This window comes from Populus euphratica, unplaced genomic scaffold (assembly GCF_000495115.2).
Source record: "Populus euphratica unplaced genomic scaffold, PopEup_1.0 scaffold286.1, whole genome shotgun sequence".
Lineage (NCBI taxonomy): Eukaryota > Viridiplantae > Streptophyta > Magnoliopsida > Malpighiales > Salicaceae > Populus > Populus euphratica.
This window is the reverse complement of record NW_011500165.1, coordinates 218194-237420: the sequence shown is the minus strand read 5'-3', so window position 1 is coordinate 237420 and position 19227 is coordinate 218194. Positions and strand designations below refer to the sequence as shown.

At 29.6% G+C, this 19227-nt stretch overlaps 1 protein-coding gene and 1 long non-coding RNA gene across 2 annotated transcripts; both read left to right on the top strand.

The window, feature by feature from the left end:
- Positions 1 to 5148: 5148 nt before the first annotated feature.
- LOC105111247 (probable protein phosphatase 2C 74) lies at positions 5149 to 8866 on the top strand (the record flags this gene model as incomplete). The annotated part of the gene is made up of 4 exons (XM_011006560.1): positions 5149 to 6127; positions 6429 to 6605; positions 8489 to 8659; positions 8750 to 8866. Coding segments are annotated over exons 1-4 (852 nt in total), but the record flags the coding sequence as incomplete, so codon positions are not given.
- Positions 8867 to 9292, top strand: LOC105111245 (uncharacterized). The gene is made up of 2 exons (XR_839585.1): positions 8867 to 8966; positions 9075 to 9292. It is a non-coding gene; the product is annotated as an uncharacterized LOC105111245 (long non-coding RNA).
- The last annotated feature ends 9935 nt before the right edge of the window (positions 9293 to 19227 follow it).

Sequence of the window (19227 nt, the reverse complement as noted above, 5' to 3'; positions counted from 1 at the left end):
GTGGACCTAAATCTGAGATCTGTAGCTCCAGATATGACCCAATTACCGAACAGTGTTCCGGTTTGGATTGTACCGACATCTCTTTTCTAAGTTTGACCATCTCTTTATCCTTGCAATTTAAGTTCTTAAAGACATCAATCAATCCTTTCATTTATGTGATAGACTACATTTAAAATGAACATTTACCACAAATTAAAGGTATCTTATGTTATTAGATATATTATTATAAAACATGCTTTAGTTAAGGAGTTATTGATACTTGTGATATTTTTTATTGTAATGGATGTAAACTAGTAAAACTTTATGCTTTATCTTCTAATCAAAATGTTTTTGTTTCATTTTCTTTATTTGATTTGAGTCATTATGATATATGGAGACCTTCTCTTATTGCCATAAAAAAAAGTTCTTCATATTATGTGTTTTTTTTTTATTAATGATCATACTTGTTATTATTAAATTTATTTAATGAAACATTGTTATAAATTTTTTGAGATATATATAGCATTTTGAGTTCTTGTCAAAACTCAACATTTTATTGTTATCAAATGTTTTAGGTGTGATTTTGATAGGGAATACACCTTTAATAAATTTTATAAGTTGCTTGCCTTAAATGGAACTATTTGACATGACCAGAAGATTGATCTTTTCTCTCAGTGCAGGAGTGTTGAAGTAAAAAATAACTCGGCAAGACCGGGGTCGAACCATAAGGGGTTAACTATATAAATTATAAATAACAACAATAACAATAACAAGTTAAAGAGGACTTTGAAATTTAAGATTAATGTGAGGATTAAGCAATGATAAAAACAAATGTCAAGGTTAAAGCATCCACTAATGATATTTCAAACTAGTATAAACTATTTTTATTACTCAACTAAAACTTAAGCATTATAAAAATATAAAGAAAGAGAGCAAGAACATGATCTGGATTTGAAAACCAAGATACCTAATACATGGCAAACGCCTCCTTTTATAGGCTAAAATTTAAAATTATGAATATGTTGACTAATAATTAAGTGGGTGGCCATATCTTGACTTGATGGCAATCCTTAGCTTTTTATCTAAACAAAACATCATTGCTAACATCAAATTTAAATAGATTATCTTCATGAAAGTTCTAGACAATTATCTAAGCTTTCCAACAAAAAAAAAATCAATGTATTTGAACTTCTAAAACTCGAGATATGGGCTGAACACTGAACAATAACTGAGCTATAGGCTAGATTTTGACTTCTTCGTTATTGCTATAATTTGAACTTGAAAACAACATTTTTGAATCTTAGACTCTTATGAAAGTTTTAGGCCTATATCTTAACATTCCATCCATATAGAGCAGGCCTAAATTCAAGTTCGACAGCTCTAGTTATGATTCAATAACCAAATTGTGTTCTAGTTTGGACTAAACCAGTATCTCTTTTCTAAGTTTAGCCCTTTCTTTATCTTCTTAATTTTAATTGTTAAACTCATCTTGGTTTATGTGATAGGCCTGCATTTAAGATGAACATTTACCATAAATTAAAGGTATCTTATATTATTAGATATGTTATTATAAAACATGCTCTAGTTAAGGAGTTATTGATACTTCAAGTGCAAAATAATGATACAAAACCTTGATAAAAATATACTTTTAAGTACTAATCATTATCCACCAAATCTCATAAACAAATACTCCTAAGTAAAATGATGTTGTTAAAAGAAAACATAAATATTTTATTGAAATTACTCATTCTCTTTTGTTATTTACTTTAGTTCCTAGTGCGTTTTGGGGTGAAGTTATTCTTACTGCTATAGGTTTGATTAATACAATTGCATCTTCTTATGTTTTAAGTTTATCTTATTTTGAAAAGTTGTATGGGTATGCCCTTGATTATTCTTTCTTTAGACTTTTTTGTTATACTTGTTTTATTCTTCGTCTTGATGTAAAATATGGCAAGTTGTCCTCTTGATCTATTATTTGTGTACTTTTTGGTTATGGTGAAGATAAAAAGAGGTATTGTTATTTTAATCTAATAACTTAGAAACTTTATGTACCTCCTCATGTTATCTTTCTCAAGTATATACTTTTCTTTTCTATTCCATCCATTTCTCATAACTTAACTAGATTTGATCTTATTCATATAAATATTTTTTCTAAGAATTTTGATTGTTTATCATCTCAAGTTCCTAGTATCTCAAATATTCCTTCTCATGTTCGACCAATTCATACTAATCATTTTGCAGACATAGACACTTTAGTCTCCAGCACACCTAAAGTTCTATTCTCCTCTACAACCCCTCTAACTCTATCTAAGATTATGGATCTACCTAATTTTGCTAATTCTTATTATTCTTCATCATTTACTTTCTTTTTAGCTTCTATTCACTATATCTTTGAGTCTTCTTTTTATAAAGAAACAATTTTTTATCTTTTTTTTATAATAAGTTATAGATGAGAAACTTTTGCTTTACATAAAACAGATATTTGGGATTTGATTCCTCTATATCCTGATAAGAGTGTTATTGGTAGTTGTTAGGTATATAAGATTAAGACTAATTTTGATGGATTTATTAAGTGATACAAAGCTAGGTTTGTTGCAAAAGAATACTCTCAATAATTTGGTATAGATTATAAGAAAACATTTGCTCCTGTTGCAAAAATGACTATTATTTGTATTCTTATTATAATGGCTTCGATTAGTTAGTGACATATCTCTCATTTTGATATTAGAAATGCCTTCTTAAATTAAGATCTTCAAGAAAAAGTTTACATGACGCACCCTCCTAGTATGTTTGCAAGCTTAAGAAAGCATTATATAGTCTCAAGCACTTCATGCTTAATTTGAGAAATTCTTTATTGTGATCTCTTCCCTTGGTTTTGTTTTTAGTAATCATAATTCTACTTTTTTTTTGTTAAGTGTAATAATGCAAGTTGTATCATTTTTTCTTTATATATCAATGACATGATGATTACTAGTGATAATATTGATGGTATTTCAGTTTTAAAGACAAGGTTAGTTAGACAATTTGAAATAAAATATTTGGGTTCTCTAAGATACTTCTTGGATATTAAGGTAGCCTACTCACCTAGAAAGTTATCTTTTTTCTCAATCAAAATATATTATAAATATTTTTAAGCGGGCTAGACTTACTAATAATAAGACTATGATACTCTCACTATATTTAACATAAGGTATTCTTCATTTGATGGTTTACTCTTATCAAATCCTACTCTATACCAATTATTATTAGAAACTCAGTATATCTCGTTATTATTCGTCTAGACATTATATATGTTGTTCATGTTGTTAGTCAATTTGTTACTTCTCTTATTTTCGTTCATTAGACAGTTGTTTTTTGTATTTTATGATATCTTTGGCTCATAGTCTTTTACTTTCATCCATCTCTTGCAAAATACAAAGTAAATAATAATATAATCCAAAACAATGCATGAAGTACAAAAATAAATAAGGAAAAATAACAAAATTAGCCCAAACTAGGGCCCTATGCAAGATTTTCAATAATTAAAGATTTGATGACTCATGTAGCACCATGGAGACTCTTGTAAGAAAACTTAGCCTCTAGAAACTCTTATAAAAATTTGAGTTTGATTTAATCATCGGATCAAGAGTTTTGACCCTTTTAAACCTTCATTATAATCTGAATGATCAAGCCTCTTTTAAGGTAGGGACCTGTCTCACTATTATAAAAATACATTTGTTAGGCTTTTCACATAATTTATTTATGGCAGATCCTTTTTTAGTTATGATAAATCCATACTTGACTTCTCATAATCATTTGTTATCTTAAACCTGACTATATTAGTATGATTGGATTTTGTGATTTTAAAAAATAGTTTTTTGGCTTGAGAAAACAATAAATTGCTTTGCTTTTTAATTAAAAAGAAAGGTACCTTATTTTAAATCAAAAGCAAATGAGTTTAATCTAAAGTGGCATGTGATTTAAAAGGCAAAACAGCACATAATTTTAATAATGATAAGCTAAGGTAGTTATACTTTCCAAAGCATGAAATGATGGGAAGCGTCTGAAAGGGATAAAAAAAAAACACCCTTGTTGTCTGACAGCTACTATAATTCTTGCTCCTTGGCGTAACCACATTAGCAGACAATTCAAGCACTAGACCAAAGTTAAAAGATTTGTGTTAAGCGATAGCTTGCTGAAACTTCATAGGCCACACTTTTGTTTTGGGTCACTACTCTTTGTTTTCTTCTATTTTTTATACTACAAGCTAATGGAGACGAGTTCCTTTCAATTCTATACTTTTTAACGAAAAACTATTTATTACTCTTTCGAAATATCATGTTTCATGGTTTAGGATATGATTAGTTGATTACTATTTCTAGTTCCTGAATCTTTCCTAAATTTAATAGTCATGTTCTCATGAAACTTTGAACAAGCCACAAGAATTCGAAATTCTTTGTATGAAAACTGTTATCAGAAAAAAAGAAGGTTATATGCTGTCATTCAAATCATACATAATTGTCTAAAAAAAGGTTTCTCCATTAAATTCAGCGTCGCCCGTTGTCTCCTCAACCACAAGTGTTTGACATAGTAATTTCCGCTGTGGCTTTTTGTTTTTTTTCTGTTTTTTTTTTCTATTACAGACAGATCATGCCGTCTAACTAATGCTAGCTGATTTTACTGATAATTCCTGGAGTACAGATCAAAAGTTTAGCATTGGTCAACTAGCTAGTGATCAAAGGGTACATCAATTGAGACTTCCTCCATGTTTGGTGGGAAACTTAACATCTTTAATTTGTCATTGATACTAAAGTTGCTGCTGTTGTCAGTCATGCAGAGAATTAATAGCTACCTAATCTTGGCTAGCACCAAGCCCGCCTTTCTAATTTTCTAAAGCAATATGGTTTCAATTTGAACCTTTCCATAAATAAAGAAATCCACGTTGAGATAGCATAAGAGGTGTGCTTAGCAAATGCCAATTGATTAGTGTGCAGAGCTACAATAATGGAGAGAGAATCGAGCAGGCTGACCAACTCAAACCTCCCAAAACAATTTTTTAACCAAGTCAAAACAGTTATAGATTTCCCATTTGAGTAACCGTTGAAAAAGGGAAGAAGCAAAAACTAAAAAGGTAATAATATTCCAGCGCTCAACATTATATGTGTGACCACTTCCTTGGCTTTGAAAGAGTCAAAGGTAACAAATGAATTTGCTACCTCCTTTGGCCCTTTCTCTACAAATACTAGTTCTGGAGCACAAGCACGGGAGAGAGTCGTTAAATACAATGCAACTGATCCATCCGTGAGCCATTCACCTTTGACCCGTTAATTATTACCAAGTATTGAGTGTTCCTTTCCTCCCATGCTGCATATTCTTGGTTCTATCAAAGACCTTTTAGCCATAAATATGTAGTGTTTTCTTTTGCATGAGCCACACCTCCTTTGTTTCAACAACTCTCACGCCATATTTGATGACAAAAAGTAAGCTAGCGCACACAAAATTCTTGTCAAAAGAATGAAAGATCTAGAGGATTTTCTATGGGGTTTCTCTATTATTTCTCTTGCTCTCTACTTTCTTCGAAGACTAAGAAAGGTCATTTCTATGGCCTCGTTAAGCCTTACATCCCCTCAATCTTCTTCTCTTCCTTCTCCTCCTCTCAAATGGGTTAGCCAGTTTTTTCTTGAAAAAATGAAAGGTCCCTTTAATTAAAGACGATTCAGAAACAATAGTTCTGGTGCATGATCAAGAAAGTAACGTTTCACAAGAGAGTCAAAGTGGTGACATGAAAAGTAAAGCTTTGTATTTTGAAGAGGGAATCATGCAGGAAAGCATGGCCTGTGAAGCATATCAAAAGGGTTTGCATGATAAGAGTTCACAAAAGAATTCTGATGTTTTGATAAGGAAAGTAGGACTGGATTCCTTGAGAATAGTAAAGATTAGTGAAGGAGATCGTAGTAAGGGTGCTACCAAGCTGAAGAAGAGGCCTGGGAGGCTGGTTGTGCCAGAATATTCTCCGATAGTGGAATTTTCTCGAGTAGACAGGAAGTTGGAAAATAAAGAGTTCGAAGTTCAAGGGAGAGATTTCTATTTGGCTAGCAAGAAAGGAAGGAGGGAGGTCATGGAAGACGGGTATGGCATCATGATTGATATTTTGGGAGATGCAAAGCAGGTAGGTGACCTAACCTCCCACTCTCTGCTGGGTATTAGGTATTCCATATTTCATAAAAAAAATAATTAAATTGTAACTTTAACATAAACTTGGTGGTACTTCTGTTTGAACTGCTTCGTTATAATTAAGGATTGGATTAGTTCCTAATTGGGTTTTTAGTGTTCTTCTTTTAGTGCTAATTAAACCTTCCTTGTTACTCTCAATTCTCCATGTTTTGGTTTATCCGGGGGCTTAATTATGGTCGATCTTTCTTGTTATGCTCAAAAGATTTTGATCCCTGCTTCTTCTATTCTGTCACTAGGCATTTTTTGCTGTCATAGATGGACATGGAGGCCGTGCCGCGGCTAATTACGTTGCTGAAAACCTAGGAAAGAACATTGTGAAAGGTCTTCAAAACGTTGGTTGCAAGGAAGATGGCCAATTAGAGGAGGCCATTCGAGGAGGCTACTTGGTTACAGATAGGGAGTTTCTTAGCCAGGTAAACTTTCAACTTTCAATGTTGAAAACGACGTTATGATGGTTTGACTTAGTCTTATTGTACTACCAAGTTCGGAAAGGCATCCACGTATAATCTATACACACACACACACACCCCACGAATATATTGTTAGATTTGTTAATTATTGGTACTTCTGTTTGAACTGCTTCGTTATAATTAAGGATTGGATTAGTTCCTAATTGGGTTTTTAGTGTTCTTCTTTTGGTGCTAATTAAACCTTCATTGTTACTCTCAATTCTCCATGTTTTGGTTTATCCGGGGGCTTAATTATGGTCGATCTTTCTTGTTATGCTCAAAAGATTTTGATCCCTGCTTCTTCTATTCTGTCACTAGGCATTTTTTGCTGTCATAGATGGACATGGAGGCCGAGCCGCGGCTAACTACGTTGCCGAAAACTTAGGAAAGAACATTGTGAAAGGTCTTCAAAACGTTGGTTGCAAGGAAGATGGCCAATTAGAGGAGGCTATACGAGGAGGCTACTTGGTTACAGATAGGGAGTTTCTTAGCCAGGTAAACTTTCAACTTTGAATGTTGAATACGACGTTATGATGATTTGACTTAGTCTTATTGTACTACCAAGTTTGGAAAGGCAGCCAGTACATATATATATATATTACGAATATATTGTTAGATTTGTTAATTACTTAATGAGCCAATTAATTCACCATCAATATTACTTTATTTTTTTTATTTTATTTTTTCATCTGGAACTAGATTAATCTAGTGTTTGATTAGAGGACTTGAAAATAAGACCAAGAGAGTTGCAACTCAATTCCCGGTACTGCCATTTACATGGGAGAAAAAAAGAAAGAAGAAAGCATATATGACCTGCATGTTTATTGAAAAATATATCCATGGAAGTTTGGTACGTAATTTGTTGACCTCAAGGTATACTTTGACATGTTCTCGAGATTTGAAGTCTATAATTCATTTTAATTGATCCCTTTTGTTAATAAGATATCTATAATTAAAAATTAATAAAATATTTCTGCAACAAACCATTTCATAACAACGCCATTAAATATACGCGGCCAGCTACCTCATAATTGTATATTTTTACTGAAAAAGAAGTGAATAGTTTCGTTTCTTAGAACACATTAGACCAGTCTTTGATGGCATGTCCAACCTGGCAATTTAAAAACGCTCTGAAACTTTATATATCTCGCAAAAAATAAAAAGAATGAATGAAGCTAGATAGGGTCCCATTCGGATTGCAGTTAAATATGCTTAATCATACATTTTAATTGAATTTTGACACCTGCAGGGTCTTAGCAGTGGAGCTTGTGTATTTTATTTTTTCATCGGGGACTAGATTAATCTAGTGTTTGATTAGAGCACTTGAAAATGAGACCAAGAGAGTTGCAACTCAATTCCCGGTACTGCCATTTACATGGGAGAAAAAAAGAAAGAAAGAAAGAAAGCACATATGACCTGCATGTTTATTGAAAATTATATCCATGGAAGTTTGGTACGTAATTTGTTGACCTCAAGGTATACTTTGACATATTCTCGAGATTTGAAGTCTATAATTCATTTTAATTGATTCCTTTTGTTAATAAGATATCTATTATTAAAAATTAGTAAAATATTTCTGCAACAAACCATTTCATGACAACGCCATTAAATATACGCAGCCAGCTACCTCATTATTGTATATTTTTTACTGAAAAAGAAGAGATTAGTTTTGTTTCTTCGAACAAATTAGACCAGTCTCTGATGGCATGTCCTACTTGGCAATATGAAAACGCTCTGAAACTTTATATATCTCGCAAAAAATAAAAAGAATGCCTAGATAGGCTTCCTTTCGGATTGCAGTTAAATATGCTTAGTCATACATTTTAATTGAATTTTGACTCCTGCAGGGTCTTAGCAGTGGAGCTTGTGCAGCTAGTGTGCTGTTGAATGATGGAGAATTACATGTTGCAAACGTTGGTGACTGTAGGGTAGTTTTAAGCAGGAATGGGGTAGCTCATGCACTCACAATTGATCATAGAGTTAGCAGAGAAGATGAGCGCCTTCGCATTGAGAATTCTGTAAGTTAATTGATACTTACTGCTAATTATTATTATACATCAAAATAAAAGCTAAATGATAACCTAGCTAGCTACACCAATTAATTGCAGGGTGGTTTTCTACATTGCCGCAATGGGATTTGGAGAGTTCATGGGTCCCTCGCCGTTTCTAGAGCAATTGGAGACCAGCACTTGAAAGAATGGATAATTTCTGAACCTGAGCCAGCATCTGAAAGAATGGATAATTTCTGAACCTGAGATCAAAAGGGTTCCATTAACTTCAGATTGCCAGTTCCTGATAATGGCATCTGATGGCCTATGGGATAAGGTATGTTTCTATACATATTTACGTAGGTATTTTGCACCCCTCCCACCCCCCGAGAAAGAAAAAACAAGTTCAGGGCATGATCAATTATATTTTGTCGGGATTTTGCAGGTAAATGAGCAAGAGGCAGTAGATGTGATTTTAAAAGACAACAACAATTCAGTAGAGTCTTGCAAAAAGCTTGTAGATATGTCTTTCGGCAGAGGCAATATGGATGATATTACTGTTATGGTGATAAACCTTCAGAATTTTGTGACAAATGGTTGTTGACTAATGCTGGCGACTCGTTGAAGAAATTGAATGCAAATGGCTTGATTTGCTGGCCTCCATTCATCGCTGTACTCCACATTCCTATTTATTTTTAATGTTTTAAAAAAAAATAATTTTTTTCATTTTTTTTATTTTAAATTTTTTTTCATAATCCACTCGTATTAAAAATAATTTTTAAAAATATCCTTTAAAAAAAAAAAAATTTTTTATTTTTTTTATTTTAAATTTGTTTTTCATAATCCACTCATATTAAAAATAATTTTTAAAAATAAAAAATATTTAAAAAAAAAAACCATAATTACAATCCAAACAAGCATGGTCGGATGTTCCTATGATGAATGAGAACGAGAGGTAAAATGGGTTCCCAGGTAGATATTTCCATCATCATTCAATTTCGTAATTGCCTTTTTCTTCTCAGAGATGAAAAGTAAATCATTTTGTTTTTTTGTTTTTTTAGGCCAGGCCCATATTTTGACTGGTTTGGTTGGCTTAATTCTACGTGCAATGAAGCTCTTATGTTGATGTTTCTCTTTTCTTAACTCATATTCTAATTACTTATTAAATACCAGTCCATCTTTCAGTCCCATGTACAAATAATTTCTTTTTACTAACAAATAATAAATATAATAATTAATTTTTTTCATCAATATTCAAAATTAAAATATAATTTATTTTTTAATAAATTACCATGATCATACTATAAACTATAATTTACCGACGATATGATATTCTATTACCATGTTATGATATTTCATGAATTATTATAAGCCACTTATAGTTTATAGTTTAGTCAACTTAATATTTAATTTTTATTTTTGCTTCCTTGAGATGAATAAGGAAAGGAAAATAGAAAGGAAAATCTCAATATAACACAATAAAATAATAGCTTTAACAAATTAAAATTATAAACTTTTAAAATTTCAAAACCTAAAAACAAAATGACATTTCTACATTGAAAAATTATTTAAGTGACATGATCTAGAAACTCTTATATTAGTATATCATTATTATAGCAATCAACCTTCTTATATGCATTTCATCAAATAGACTAAAATTTAAGTTAACACCGAAGCAATATTAAAATAAAATTCAAGTTAACACCAAAGTAATATTAAAATATTTCAAATGAAATGGATTAAAGACTATCAAAATAAATAAAAAAAGTAGAAAAAATAAGAGAAGACAAAAACTTAGTTATTGTTCTAAAACTACCATGTTATTGTTCTAAAAAGTATTAGGACAAAGCCAACAACTATATATCGAAGACAAGATTATAATTGGAACCAATAAAGTAAAAGGAATCATTTTTTGTCCAAAGATCAATACCCTATTCATCCTTTTATGTTGAACATGAGTAACTTAGTTATTTCCACAATTTCTTGCAACCCTAACCCTTTGTTATATATATAAAAAAATAACTAACAAATACATAAATTTTCATTAAAAAAAACCCATTTGTATGAAATATGATAAAATAAAAAAAGGTTTTCAAAATTGATATGGTTAATATTTTAGATATTATAAATAAAGTTATGTTAGAACCTTAAGAAATAAGAGATAAAACATGATCTTCAAGCCAAGTAAGAACAAAAAATAAGAGAAAATAGATGAGAATTAATTGATCTTATCAACAAGCATGAAGGATTTCATAAAAAAAACATATCTTATCAACAAGCATGAAGGATTTTATGAAAAAATCAAAAAGTCTAAGAAGGAAGCATATTGAAGACTTAGAATTAAATATTTATTTTAGTATTTTTATATAAATATGTATATTTCATGCTAATAGCATAAAATAAAATGAATGCATATATTTTACTACCTATACATTTAAAACATATGAGAATTAAGTGATCGTATCAACAAGCACAAAGGATTTCATAAAAAAACATGATCTTATCAACAAGCCTAATATTGAAGACTTAGAATTAAGTTTTCATTTTAATACTTTTTTATAAATATGTATATCTCATGTTGATAGCATAAAATAAAATGAATACATATATTTTATTATGTACATATTTAAAAGGATTAATAAAAATACATAAATGGTTCTAACAATTTACCTATGTTAAAATTGATAAATTTAGGATTTTATATGAATCGGTTGAACATTTAGCTTAATCAAATTAATGAATAGGTTGACTATTTGTTCATTTCAATATATGCGAATTTCATAGGAATCGGTCGACTGTTTTAGTTGTCATTGTAACTATAATGATTATAAATTGCTAGTTTTTGCTAGAAACATATAAATAGCTTCTCTAATTGCAAATTTAATAAAAGAATTAGAACCTATATGATATACAAATTATTCTGGTGCAAAAATACATTGAAATCATCAATTCTTAATTATAATCTAATTAATGCTATTAAACCTTCATATTCTAGTACAAGAATATTTAATATCATTCTCACTACACTTAACACTTTTAGATCCTTTAAATTCTATCTTTTAAGATATAGAGATATTATAACTTTGAATTATATTATCCACTCTATTAAAAGAATTAATTGTGATAACAAAATCACAATTGTAAACCTTTGTGTATAAATTCTTGGTATTGGTGAAATAATTTCACCAAGAAGAAATTTTGAAAATAATATATCTTCAAGGGAAAACGATATTGGTGTGGATTCATTAAGTGACTGATTGATACTTAAAAGTGTATTTTTATCATGGTTTTATATCATCATTTTGCACTTGAAGTATCAATAACTCCTTAACTAAAGCATGTTTTATAATAATATATCTAATAATATAAGATACCTTTAATTTATGGTAAATGTTCATTTTAAATCCAGGCCTATGACATAAATGAAAGGATTGATTGATGACTTTAAGAATTGAAATTGAAAGGACAAAGAGATGGTCACACTTAGAAAAGAGATGTCGGTGCAGTTGAAACCAGAATACTGCTCAGTAATTGGATCATATCTAGAGCTATAGATTTCAGATTTAGGTCATGAATAGAAAGGTATGACATAGGCCTACAACTTTCATATGGAGCCCAAGATCTAAAAAGGCCATTATCAAGTACAAATTGTAGCAACAACAAAGAAGCCCGAATCTGTCTTCCAGCCCGAGCACTGTTCGGTATTTTGGCCATATCTGGAGTTCTAGAAGTCCAAATGAGCTGAAGTTTTTACACAAGAAAGCTGAGACAATTGCCCACAACTTTCATGTTTGCAACTGGCTCCAGTTTTGACGTTATCAATGACGTTTTGGGCAGACAAAAGAAGATAAGGATTGTCACCAAGTCAAAAGTTGGTCACCCACTTATCAATTAGTCATCAAATCAATAGTTCCCATTTTTGGCCTATAAAAGGAGGCATTTGCCATGCATTTAGGCATCTTGGTTTCCAGATCAAGATCATGCTCTTCCTTTCTCTCTTTGTATTTTTTATGCTTTGTTTTCATTAATATTAAGTTTATGCCTTTCATTTCCTTTCCTTTACTTAGTTAACTTTTATGTTCTTATTTTGTTTATCTATTTTGCTTTCTTTCATTATGTCTAGCTAAGTTAATTATGTCACATTAATCAAATAAGATAACTAATGTAATCATGTTAACAATTTATAATCTGATTGAAATCACCTTTGTGTGTGGTTTCCAATTGAATAAAGAGAGTTTATACTATACTTTTTTTGACATATCATTAGTGGAACCTCTAACCTTGACATTTATTATTATTATCGTTTAATCCTTACATTAATATTCCATCTCAAAGTTTTCATCTTCTTCTTCTTCTTCTTTCTTTTCTTTATTATTATTATTATTACTACTACTACTACTATTACTACTACTATTGTTATTATTGTTGTTGTTATTGTTATTTATAATTTCTACAATTAACCTCTAAATGGTTCGACCCCAGTCTTGCTGGGTTATTTATTACTTCGACACTCCTATACTTGGGAGAAGACATCAATCTTTTAGTTGTGTCAGTGACTACTATACCCTTGAACTTGAACAGGTAGAGGAAAATAACATTGAAGATAGGTTTGATACTTGAGGTGTGGACGTAAGCTTATCTAGTTATTTTAAGCACTTTAATTATGTTGTTGATTATTATATTTATATTAGTTTCCTAGTTTTAATTGGATTATTTGTTAATATTAGTAAAACAACTAATTTACCCTCTCTTGGTTATAATTGTTTTATCTTACAACAACACAAAGATTCTAATTAAAAAAATTAAAGCACAAATCAATACAAACAACTCTATCCAGTATCATGTTTTTAGATATAAACTTTAATAAATTCTAATTAAATTTATTAATTTTTTTATTAAAAATTGTAATAGTGCACTAATTTGAAATCCGTATGTGATATTGATATAATTAATATGCTTTATATTAGTATAATTATCAATTCATTAATAAACATATTAACTTGGTGGTATTTTCTATTTAACCATTTCATATTATTTTATTTAAACATATAAAATATTATTGTTTTTCCTACAATAAATATAATATTAAAGGATAGTTTTGTTATTTACTATTCAAACCATTTGTTTTGTAAAATTATTCAACCAATATATTTTTGTTCTTTTTCAACCTTTCGAATTATATCTCTATTATTAAAGTTATTGCCAAATAAAATTGGAGTTTCATCATTACATATCTAAACTTTATAACAAAATAATTTAATTTTTGGAAATATATAAAAAAAATTAAGCCAACCACTAAAAAGACTTATCTGATTATCATACACACTTTATGTAAACTAATAAATTTGACTCATAAAGTTTGTTTATATATATATATATATATATATATATAGTTTTATAACTATAGTAATTCAAATTCAAGTAAATTATAAATTGTATATTAAATTATGATTGAAAAAGTGTAATTAAATAAAGAATACTTCATACAATAGCATATTTACTTACAATTCCACTAAATTTAACTAATTCAATATTTATTAATACGAGTATAAAAAATAATGTGATCAAAACCCAACTACCGCATAAATTGCTAAAATGAAAGGTAACACTTATTTTAGTAATAACCATTAACTCTAAAATTAAAATAAATGATGAATATCATGTTTATAAGTTTTAGAGCACACTAAAATTTAGAGAGTAATTCAAATTATCAATTATATACTTAACAAATTATCTCATAAAAAGATTTAAAAAAAACACTATATGAATTGTGGAAACATATAAAACCTTTATATAAATACCTTAAAGTGTGGGAGTATCTTACAAAAATAGCAATACTTGTTCCTAAAAAATTCAAAATAAAACTTAAGACTATGTATTGTGTATTTATCATATACACATATAATAATAATACATATGAATTTCTTGTACGCCAGTCAATTATTGAAGATATTTATCCTAATACTATTAAGAAATCAAGGAATGTTACATTCCTTGAGAATTTGTTTCCATAGAACGAAGCACAAGAAAATCATTTACTTAAAAGAATAATTAAGGATAGTTCAAGTAATCATCATTAATTAGAAGATGATAGACTAGAGTTTAGTAAGAGTAAAAAGACAAAAAGAAACAAAATATTTGGATTTGATTTTTTAACGTACTTGTTAAAAAATAAACATTGAACCTACTTTAAAGCAATGTCTATTTGGAAGCTTCCTATTAGAAGGAGACAGTTAATAGTAAAATTAAATCTATTATGAATAATCATACATGGAAACTAGTGGATTTTCCTCTTGAAAGTACACTATTAGGCCATAAGTGGATTTTCCTCTTTGAAGTAAACCATTTGACCATAAATGAATCTTTAAAAGAAAGATGAAAGTTGATGGCACTATTGACAAATATAAAATTAGATTTGATAGTAAAGGTTTTAAACAACAAAAAGGCTTGGACTATTTTGACATATATTTACATGGATTAAGAATATTAAACAACTAGTCAAACCCACCAATACAATGATTAAACTTAGATGATCCACAACTACTGAAAGCAATAAAGATCAGGCTAAGACTAATTCAAATGTATCCTAACCTCCCTAGTTTATCAGTTACTCTTATATATAACCTCTCTAATCTATCTCTTACTCATGTACAATTATTTTATACTATAAATACAAGACCTTAACCTATGTTATGGTAAGGTAGTTAATAGATTTATATTATATTATAAGGTATTAAAGCCCACCTGACTTCAAATTTTTTCCTTCTCCCTTACTATGCCTATTGTAAGAACCTCTTCCTCCACAAAAACATCATCTTTGATCACCTTCACCAACTTCAATCTCATTAAAATCACTTAGGATAACTATCCTTTATAGTTGCCTCAAATTGTTCCTCTTCTTAGAGGCAAAAACCTCTTTGGGTGCATCGATGACTAATTAGTACTTAAAAGTGCATTTTTATCATAAATTTATGTTATCATTTTGTACCGAAAGTATTAATAACTCGTTAACTACATGTTTTATAATAACATGTCTACTAATATAAGATGTCTTTAATTTATGATAAATATTCATCTTAAATGTAGGCCTATTACATAAATCAAGAGATTGATTGATGAGTTTAACTACTAAAATTGAGAAGACAAAGAGAAGGCTAAGCTTAGAAAAGAGATGATGGTTCATTCCAAACTAGAACATCCTTCGGTTATTGGATCATAACTAGAGCATAGAACTTGGATTTAGGTTTGGTTTACATGTATGGTTTTGCTACCTAATTTTTTACCCATGTTTTTGATAAATTTTCAGAGAAAACCAAAAATAGCAAAAAAAATAAAAACCCCAAAGAAATGTATTTTGATATATTTGTATCATTTTTAGCATTTTCAATGTCATCTCAAAAGAATTTAAATTTTCAAAGGTATTTTGAATGCGTTCAACTTTAAACATATTAATTTTACAATCACTAATTTTTCTTGTTGAGTTGATGTTGATATTGCTCACTTTTAAAAATACAAAAAAATAAGAAAAATCAAAATTTACAAAAAAAAGAAAGAAAAGAAAAGAAAAAGAAAAGTTGAGGGACTAATTTGGAAACCTAGCAACACTTCTCCTATAAATACCAAGTTATATTGAAAAAAAAAAGGGGCGAAGAAACTTTTAAGGGAAACAAAAGAAAAAAACCCTATCCTAAATTGATCTAGACACAAGTCGCCACCTTTGCCCTTTTTTTGCCTTGGCAAAGCAAACAGGAGGACCATACACAAATGCATAGTAGCTAGCCGCCATCTCCCTCTCCTAGTCATCAAAACACTACCCTTATTTCCATTTCTTTGAAATCCCCAAAGTCACCGCCCATTAATACAGATCGTCCATCTCCTCTCTCAACCCTTAAAAACCATTCCCCCATTGAATAACCCAGACCTGCCTCACACACAACAAAATAGAACCATTTCCCCATCATCATTTTCAACTCCACCTAACAGAGACCGGTCGTCGCTCCTCTCATCTCAAATAAAATACGACGGTAGTCCCTGTTGTTTTCTTCCCAGTCTTCTCTTTGTCCCACCACGCCAATAGTGCCATAATAACACCCCAGCGCCACCGTCAGCTCTAGTATCATCGAGGCCAACCACCATCAACCGACCAGCAGCAGCATCCCTTCTCTAGTAGCTCATTATAGAGATGATAAGGGAATGAGAATGGAGCTAGAATGACAATAAAGGAAGAGTAAAAAACCAAGAATTGAAAGGTATGTCGATCTCCCAACCATGGCAGACCCACACATCTGATCTGTTAGTTGTGTATGCATTATTCCCAAGAATTTCTTTGTATATTTTGTAATTTTCAAATGATATGTATATTTTGATACTATTGTGTTTTGATTTGTTTGAATTTTTTTTGTTATGTTGTAAACACGTGGCCATTGTTCTAACATTATTCCCGAGAATTTCTTTGTTTTTTATGTAACTTTTAAATGATATGTATATTTAGATACTATTGTGTTTTGATTTGTTTGAATTTTTTTTCTATATTGTAAACATGTAATTATGGGTAAGTAAACATAATAAAAAGACGTGTGTGTGTGTGTGTATTTGTTTTATATATGTTATTTAATAATAAAATAAAAAGGATAAAAAAATCAATTTACTATTTTAATTTGTATATGGTTGAGTATTTAAAGAAAAAATAAAATCATGTTGTATTTTTCATCAAAATATGAGAACATGTTTCTACATATATTCTAGGATTTAATAACTGATTTATTAAAGCCTTAAAAATTTGACTAATATCTTAAATTTTCAAATCACATCAAACTACAAAGCAAATTACCTCAAGTAAGGTGTGTTAGGAGTGGTCATACCTTCCCTAGTCACAATCAGTCTTATACTCATGAATCTTTGAAAAAGACTAGTATATCCACCTTTCCTATTAACCCTCAATCAAATACCAGGTGGAAACTCTCAGGACCCCACATTAAAAAAACTAACAAAAATTGTCAATCGACGTTGTACGGGGTGTGCGACATATGAAAAGTTAAGATATAGGTATAAAACTTTTATGAAAAGTCCAAAATTTAAAAGTGTCATTTTCGAGTTTGAATGAAAGCAATAATAGAGAATTCAGAATTTATACTGCAACCTAAGCATTGTTTAGTATTCAGCTCATATATTGACTTCTAGAAGTCCAAAAACACTAATTTTTATTTTATTGGAAAGCTAAGACAATTGTCCAAAACTTTCATGAAGATGATCTGTTCAAATTCTAATATTAGCAATGATATTTTGTTTAGACAAGAAGATAAATACTGTTACAAAGTCAAGATGTGGTCACTCACTCAACAATTAGTCATCAAATCAATAGGTCTGAATTTCGACTTATAAAAAGAGACATTTTCGATGTATTTAGGCATCTTGGTTTTTACATTAAGATCATGTTCTTGCTCTCTTTCTTTATATTTTTGTAATGCTTCAGTTTTGCTTTCATTAATCTCTTGTTTATGCCTTTCATTTCCTTTCCTTTACTTAGTTAACTTATATTTTATTTATGTTTTTATCATGTTAATTTATGTTTCTCTCTGATACTATGTTTAGTTAAGTTTATTATGTTAAGGTGAAAAGGTTATACTAATAGTGTAAGAATAAGTATAGTATAAACTTAACATAGACTTTAATGTTTAATACTAACATGTTTTGTATTCGTTATCTTCTTCACTCTTAATACTTTATTTGTTAAATAGTTAATCTATATTTGTATTTTATAACACTTGGTACAACAAATACTTAATACTTTCATAGCCCAACCATATGGCATAACCTATACTTGTGCTATGGAAGGATTTTGATTTGTTGTTAACATAAGTTATAATCGTGAATACTTAATAATATTTACAAGTATTAGTATTATTCGAATAAGATGACTAATGTAATTATGTAAGAATAAGTATAGTATAAACTTAACATAGACTTTAATGTTTAATACTAACATGTTTTGTATTCGTTATCTTCTTCACTCTTAATACTTTATTTGTTAAATGGTTAATCTATATTTGTATTTTATAACACTTGGTACAACAAATACTTAATACTTTCATAGCCCAACCATATGGCATAACCTATACTTGTGCTATGGAAGGATTTTGATTTGTTGTTAACATAAGTTATAATCGTGAATACTTAATAATATTTACAAGTATTAGTATTATTCGAATAAGATGACTAATGTAATTATGTTAACAATTTATAATCCGACCTTTATGTGTGGTTTCTAATTGAGTAATAAAAAGAGTTTATATTATACTTGTTTGAAATACCATTAGTGGATCCTATAAACTTGATGTTTTTTTTATCATTGTTTAATCCTCACATTAATCTTACAATTTCAAAGTCTTCTTTAACTTATTGTTGTTGTTGTTATTGTTACTTATAATTTATATAGTTAACCTCCCTATGAGTCTATTACGGTCTTACTAGATTATTTGTTTCTTCGACACTCCTTTATTTGCAAGAAAATATCAATTTTTTGATCGTGTCAGAAGGCAATAAAGATCAAGCTAAGACTAATTCAAGTATATCTCAACCTCCCTAGTTTATCTTCTACT